The sequence below is a fragment of the Medicago sativa genome, chromosome 2 (assembly GCF_051527215.1).
Source record: "Medicago sativa cultivar Bolivia chromosome 2, Bolivia_mono, whole genome shotgun sequence".
Taxonomy (NCBI): domain Eukaryota; kingdom Viridiplantae; phylum Streptophyta; class Magnoliopsida; order Fabales; family Fabaceae; genus Medicago; species Medicago sativa.
Window position 1 is genome coordinate 51,075,656 of NC_140750.1, and position 7,494 is coordinate 51,083,149.

The 7,494-nt window shown below is 34.0% G+C and overlaps 1 protein-coding gene across 16 annotated transcripts; it reads left to right on the forward strand.

Moving 5' to 3' along the window:
* Nucleotides 1–398: 398 nt before the first annotated feature.
* LOC146948661 (myb-related protein 315-like) lies at nucleotides 399–5,710 on the forward strand. 16 transcript variants are annotated; one of them, XR_015026937.1, is made up of 14 exons: nucleotides 399–625; nucleotides 914–961; nucleotides 1,054–1,117; nucleotides 1,289–1,505; nucleotides 1,749–1,908; nucleotides 2,009–2,138; nucleotides 2,678–2,774; nucleotides 2,871–2,960; nucleotides 3,036–3,101; nucleotides 3,308–3,671; nucleotides 4,152–4,247; nucleotides 4,414–4,529; nucleotides 4,630–4,699; nucleotides 4,805–5,710. XR_015026937.1 is itself a non-coding variant. In XM_085744870.1 (14 exons), the coding sequence occupies exons 5-8, from the start codon at nucleotides 1,890–1,892 to the stop codon at nucleotides 2,899–2,901; spliced, it is 228 nt and encodes a 75-aa protein (XP_085600996.1). In that variant the 5' UTR covers nucleotides 399–625; nucleotides 914–961; nucleotides 1,054–1,117; nucleotides 1,289–1,505; nucleotides 1,749–1,889; the 3' UTR covers nucleotides 2,902–2,960; nucleotides 3,036–3,101; nucleotides 3,308–3,671; nucleotides 4,152–4,247; nucleotides 4,414–4,529; nucleotides 4,630–4,699; nucleotides 4,805–5,710. The 16 variants fall into 16 exon arrangements, 8 of the variants coding, with proteins under 8 accessions (XP_085600996.1, XP_085600998.1, XP_085600997.1 ...); XR_015026939.1 differs by having other exon boundaries at nucleotides 4,633–4,699; XR_015026938.1 differs by having other exon boundaries at nucleotides 4,475–4,529.
* The last annotated feature ends 1,784 nt before the right edge of the window (nucleotides 5,711–7,494 follow it).

Consider the following 7,494-nt stretch of genomic DNA (forward strand, 5'->3'; position numbering starts at 1 on the left):
TATTTGTTGTGATCCAATGAGTATACATATACATGAATAAATAGACTAAAAAAATCATCATTTAAAGGAAAATAATATAAATAAAAAACATGTATTGGATAGGAAAAATACATATGAGTAGTTGAAGGAGCTCTAAAAATGAATATGGTAAAAGGAGTTATACAAATTAATTTTTTTTGAAAGAAGTTATACAAATTAATTGATAGTGACATAACTAAAAAGTTTATGAAGGAATGAACCATTATTGTAAAATATAGTGAGACAATGTTTAATCTACTAACCTAAATATAAAAATTCTTGTCCGTTTTTTTTACCATTTTACCCTTGTGGGGGTATTTTGGTAAATTGGTAAATGCTGCCTCTCCCCCTATATATGTGTTGACAGAGCAAAAAAAAAAAAAAGCTGAACGAACGAGAGAGAGAGAGGGTCGAGGGAGAGAAAGGGTCTCGCCGTCGCGTTATTCTCTCCCACTGAACGCGTTTCTCCCCTTCGTCCTTCAACTCACCACCGCCGTTCACCAATTTTCCGGCGTCGATCTGGTCGCCGTTCTCGCTAAACTAGCAAAACGCGTTCTCCACAAAAATGATAGAACAACAACCGATTGCCTTTTCTTCATCATTCAAGGTATTTTTTTCTTCTTCTGATCAATCTGATATCATGCATGTTTAGGTTTTTCATCTTTTCATCAATCTTCATGAGGATGTTTCAAATTTCTTAAATTTGATTCATTACCCCCAATTTGCATTTCATCTTGATTATTAGATTGTGAATTTTGGTTGGGTCTGGTGGATTTTGGAAGAAAGTTAGGATTTTTATTGATTTAGGTGAAAGAATCTGTGGAGAATCAATCAATTTGGTCATTTTCCTTCCTCTGTTTGGTCATTTATGTGTTTGTTCATCCTTAATTTGCAGGATCATTGTAGCTTTTTTCACAGTATTTGAAAACGTGGTTATTGGATGGTGAGAGCTTGAGTTTTTTTGGTCATTTGTATATTGTTCAATTTTGATTAATAAGATTTGTACAAAAAAATTAATGTTGGAACTTTATGAAGGTTGCCCATGTATGGAGAATTGAAGCTTGCCCTGTTCATATACATGTGGTATCCCAAAACTAAGGTAAGAAAAACATAACATGTTTGAGAGAATGTCTATTTGGACACTTTACAATATAGTACTCTTTTTCTCAACACTTTTATTGCATGTTTAATTTCTTTTTCATTTACCAAGGAAAGTGAAAGTTGTGTTTATTCTTCAGTTAAATAATGAGATAAATGTTGCTTGATGCAGGGGACATGATATGTTTATAATAAAGTGTTGAGACCATATGTATCTAAGAATGAAATTGACTTTGACAAGAAGTTTCAAGAGTGGAGAGTTAGAGAATGGGATTTGGCAATTTTTTCCTGGCAAAATTGCACCGAGTTGGGGCAAACTGCATTTTTTTCAAGTTATTGATCACTTGGCTGCTCAATCCAAGAGATTATCAGGCAAATTCTCCAAGAAGGTGAGTTGCAGCAACCTCTAAACCTTTTCTAAATTGACTAATGACTCAAGGTGACCTATGAGATTAGGTGTGTCTCCGTGTCCGACACTTCACACGCGTTGGTGTTCGACACCAAACCGACACCAACACATATATTTGTTAGCATTATCAACAACTCCTCTAACTTTGCATATATTTTTTTTTTCATTCTTTCAATGTCAACAGACATGCTAACTCTTACGTGATATCTTGATAATTTTAAAGGTAAAGACTTAAGAGGTATTAAGAAAATGGGATAACAACCATGTTGTGATAAGGTTGGTTTGAAGAGAGGACCATGGGCTATTGAAGAAGATCACAAGCTTGTGAACTTTATCCTTAATAATTGGGATTCAGTGTTGGAGAATGGTTCCTAAACTTGCAGGTAAATATTTTAATTAAAAGTTGTTTTTTTTCACATGCTTTTTATTTGATAGATAAGTTTCATTGAAAAGGTGTTTCTAACATGGTGCATATTTTTTAAGGTCTTCTAAGATATGGAAAGTGTTCTAGATTGAGATGGATTAATTATTTGAGGCCAGACCTTAAGAGAAGTGGCTTTACTAAAATGGAAGAGGATCAAATTATACAACTACATGCCCGTCTTGGTAACAGGTACAATATGCTTTCTAAAATTTCATTAGGTCTGCCTAAGCATAACATAAGGTTTGCATATATGAGGCCCCTAAGTAATTCACAATAGTCTCATAAAATTTTATACCTCAACTCATCTTGGGCTGAAAAAATGTTGAATGCATCGTTTTAAATTACAATTGCGGTTATACTGCAGTAAATTATAGATAAATGCAAAGATGCAACCACGATTGCAGTTGCGGACACCTCTCAAACCGTTACTTTGTGGTCGTAGTTGGAGTTGTGACCACAATTCAAAAATTGTTTTTGGTTATTAGTGTGTATCATTTTTGGTCATATGTTTGATTGAAGAAACTCTTCAACTATCAAGTTAATTTCAATTTTAAGTTAATTTATAGAATCCCTATCAAATTTCTGTGTTTTCTATTTTTTTCCGCCTATCTAATGTATCATAGCAAGTATGCAAGAGAGATTTTTAAGTATTTAAGATGGAACATTTTGGTTGTTTCTTTCAATCTGTGTCCGTATATCATTCATCGTTTTCCTTAACCATGTTTCAGGAAAGTTGTTTTTTTCCTCTGAAAATACTGAAGTTGATTTATGCAACAGTGATGGTGAAGGTCTGAACTCTGAAGGAGAAACTTTAAATAGAAATTGGTGAGTTTTTCTTCAATATCCTGCATAAAACTCCCCTTCACTTTCTTTGTGCAGTGTTAGCTTCTTTTAAACTTTATGTTTGATACATTTATGTAGGGTATTGGGTTGCATAGGTTATTGTTGCTAAGATTCATCCAGATGCTGCTTTGGACAAAGTTTATCTTCTTGGATGTGGTGTTCCAACCGGTAAACTCTTGAACTTTATCCGCTTGAATTGTTAGTTTTTGTGTTGATGATAATTGTGACGAACTTCTGATATAGTGCCGGGCCGCGCATCGTGTCATGGTGAAGAAGCACATTTGAAATGTTTGCGGCGGAAAAGCCAGGGTAAAAAACTTTTCTTTCACTTCTCTTTTCTAACATTTGTAACTTTGAGATGTGAAATTAGTTTAGAAATATATAATCATTTGAAGGTAAAATGCCTTTTTGGTTGCAAACTTTTGAGTAATGTAGATTGATCACTATTGCATTTTGTTAACTCTTTTCTCCTAATCTGTTTATTATTTATGGGCCCTTATATATATGGGATGAAGACGACGACAACAACAATGAATGCAGCAAAGGTAAGAAGAATTGGATGAAACAGTGACCATAATGTTGGTGAAGTTGGTGGAATTGAAATTGGTCAGGGTCTCTGGACAAAGGTTAAACAAATGGCTGCATTCGCCCTCGGTACAATTCAGTGTACTGGAACTGAAAGTCTCTTGGACAAAGTAAGGGTTGTACAAGCTGATACAGTGAGCTTGATTCAAGGGGGATTCTGGGAGTACTACATCAGAGGCAAGCTGCAAAGCAGTTAGGCTTAGCTGCAATATCTTGGTTGAAAGGTTGAAGCCTCTCAAGGAAAAGCTGCAGGAAGAAATGGGCTCTATTAAGTGGAAGACACTTATTCTTCAGGTAGCTACATTATTGTTATGTTAACGGGGTTATATTCAAATATTGATGGATTTCTCTTCAGAAAGAAGTTTTGAGAACATCCTAATCATGAGTGTAACATGAAGGAAATAGTACTTTATCTGTTTTCTCTCTTTACGATCCATATGAAAAAACTATTTATGTTTAAATTTCACTGTTGTCTGCAGTAAATTATAGAAACTTGTATTTTTCATTTCATATTGATGCATCTATCATGGTATTTATAATTGTGCATGAGGTATATCTTTGTATTTGTAATTGTGCATGAAATACACTGCCTCAACCTTTACCTGTTAAAGGTCTAATGGTATGTGTGCGTAAAGTGGCACTTAGCATGTTCACAATTTATGGGAGAATAATCCAACCGTTTTAAAGTGGAAAATACTGAGGGACTAAATGTGCAATGGAGTTGAGGGGAAATAATTATTTTTCTTCTTTTGCTGACTATTTATCAATCTGCAGGCATACATGCAATCTGTGAACTTATCAGTGTCTTCATTTTACGTACCCAGCAATAACTCGATGATGTGCTTTAATTATGGTGCTGCAATAAGTGAGGTAACATGTTTTTCTATGCACATCTCAAACCTTAATGGTATAAGTTCATTCAAAGCTACTTTTATTGAATGTAAAGTACTTAAATTGTCACACCAGTCGTATTACTGAAGTAACTGAGCTGAATTATCGTATGCCATCATTCTAAATAATGGAAATTATTTCTCAGGTGGAAATAGATCTTCTGACTGGAATAAAGAGTATTATTTCATATTGTTATTTACGTGCAGTGTAGTATTGGCTATGAGTAAAGAGTATTGCTCTGTCTTTGACGGCAAGATACGGGTAACTCATGATCTTATTTCATAATTTGATATTGGGCAAATATTTGAACATTTTTTGTTGATGTTTGAAGTATTTATTGATCAAATGTTGTGTTTACTAGAAGCTTGAAGATTGCTGAGGCTCTTGAAGTACAAATGGACGTACAAAAGAAGCTTTATAAACAAATTGAGGTAGCACTTTACAAATTATGATTTATGATATATACTCATTCTTATCTAGATTACAGTTGATGCATAAGAACACATGTTAATCAATTTGGAACTTGATTTCATCAGGTGCAAAAACATTTACAGTTTAGAATTGAAGCTCAAGGAAAGTACTTGCAATCGGTACTAATGAAGGCACATGAAGCACTTTCAAGATATAGTTCTTCTTCGACAACGGGTGTAGAACATGCTAAATCATTTTATTCCTTTTCAAACATTTATCGTTTTTTTCAAGTACTATTGGTAGGATTGATTTTCATGTGATACTAAAGTTTTAGGTTCTAAATCATCAAAATCTGCGCATTTTGATTTTTTTAGCTTCTGTGATGGTGTTGAGCATAACTTTAGCATGGTTTAGTTTTCCCCTTTCTCTCTTCTCTCTGTATTTTATCACCAATTCGTATCAATGCATTTCAGTTGATAGTGATGTCTTCATGCCGAGACCTCTCTGGCTTTTTTGAGAAAGAGATGAGAATTGAAGTTAGTTAGCAGAAGATTTGATTTGTTATATTCATTTTGAGCACGGTTTTCTGTCTTTGAACATTCATCACTTCCCAGGAAAATTTCACTCATTTTTTGGGCACAATGTGATTTGAGTTACAGGACGTATCAGAGAGGAAGATAAGGTTTACAACAAATCTTTCAGTCAAAGATCTGATGGAGAAGATTTAAGATTCTGTGACAAAAATGGAATTTAGAGTTCAAAAGAGAAATGGGAAAGTTAGTACTATTGCTGATATTTAGAAAAGCTACTTCTATTTTCTACAAACTTGCATGGAAAAACTCATTTTCCATATGTTTTCAATTGCAAAGACATTGTGGCACAAGATATAGTGAAACATATGGATATAAACAACCCGAGCCTTTTAACAAGGCATGTATCTGTTTTACACTTTCTCTGTTTCAGGCAAAATAAAAGCCAAAACTGTAATAAAAAGAACATTATTCGGTAATTGAATTCACAAGTTTTTTCTCTGCTTTCCTTTTGATTTTATCATTCCAGCTCGATGATTGTTCATATGCTGAACAATGTATTTTTTATGTCAATTTAGGATTTGGTATGTTATGGATCATGGCATTTTATATTTATAAGCATGTAATATCTATGTTTGCAATCAGTTCACTTTTAAGCGTTAACAAATGTGATTGCCAACAAAATTATCCGAAAAAAAAAGCAATCCATCCCGTGCGAAGCACGGGTTGACAACTAGTTAGAGATGAAAAACTTTTCTAAAGGGTAACACATCAGTACAATGGAGGTCTAATAACAACCCAAAGTTTAATTAAAAAGATATATAGAAGATAGATAGATAGATAGATAGATAGAAGGAATATAGATAGATAGATAGATGATACTCTTATAATTTCCATCACACTTTTATTTATGTTTCTTTGACCTTTCAATTTCTTTGACACCATTGACGGATCTAAAAATTTCAATCGACGGGGGCAAGATTTTATGCCGTAATTTTTTATTTTTTAAAAGTCACATCAATGTATGAGTAATAAAAATAATAATATAATTGTTACGACGGAAACATTTAGACTAACAAAGTACTGTTATGCTATTTTATATCTAAAAAATTAAAGACATCTGATCTGTCGGGAAGGAATCAATGGAGGCAACAGTGGCGGAAAGTGCTCTAGTACAGTGACAAGTCTTTGCGGTGGAATGAATGGTGCCTGCAGGCATGTTAGCACTCCAACACTCAAGTCAATGTTGGTAATGAGAAGGTGTGTGTTGATGACATGTCATCTTACGTTATTTTTAGCATGTTTTTCAGTAGGTTTTACAAGCAGAATAAAGGAGTATTAGAACAATTGCTTATAATTTTAGGACATTTGTAATGTTTTCTATATTTGAGTCTGTAATTCTATTCTTCCCGAACCATAGCAATTTTAGCATGTTTTGTTGTAATTCACGAAGAAATCATGCATATCGACAAAGCAATATATCTGAAGATTTATGAAGTCATTGGGATGATGAAAATTCAAGAAGTCTTAGAAGACGTTATAGAGAGGAATTATTTTCCCAAGTTCCAAGACATCTTACATAGAAGCAACTACCCAAAAAAGCGAAGAAACAAGTGTTTTCAGCACCGAATGACACACACATATGCCCATCGCACAAAATGGGGCGCTAGGCGCCAAAAATCTCTACACACAGGCGCCTGACACATGAATGTAGGTACCTGGCGCCCAAACCACCACTCACATGCGCATGGCGCATGGTTCTCGGCATCTGGCTCCTGTTACTAGCCGGCTAAGGTGCTATTTTGTGACTTTTTAGTGAAGAAAGCCCGATATTTTAGCTCAAGTTCAGGTGGAAAATCTCCCCATAAATATTCTTCATTCAAAAAATTTCATTCAGAACGAAGCAGTTCAAGAGGAAGGCAATCACTAGGAGCTTCAAGGGAGGAGTCTCTCTCCTCACTCAAGGGTTTTTCTAGGATATGTTTTATTTCTTTTGTAATTTTTTTTAGTTACCATGAGTAACTAAATCTTTTTAGGCCAGGGTTCTAAGATGAACCTTTATTTTGTTTGTTTGATAATTATTTAATTTAAATTCTTTTATTCATTTATTTTCTGTTCGCTATTTAGCTTTACTGTAGTGCGTAAGATTTATCTCCTCTAAAGCATAACCCTGATTTAGACACTTAGGTAGTGACATAGTCTAATATTGATATTTATATCTGCCTAACTAGGAAGTAATTAATTATTAAGTAGCGAAACAAACTGAAAACTAACATACCTAATAT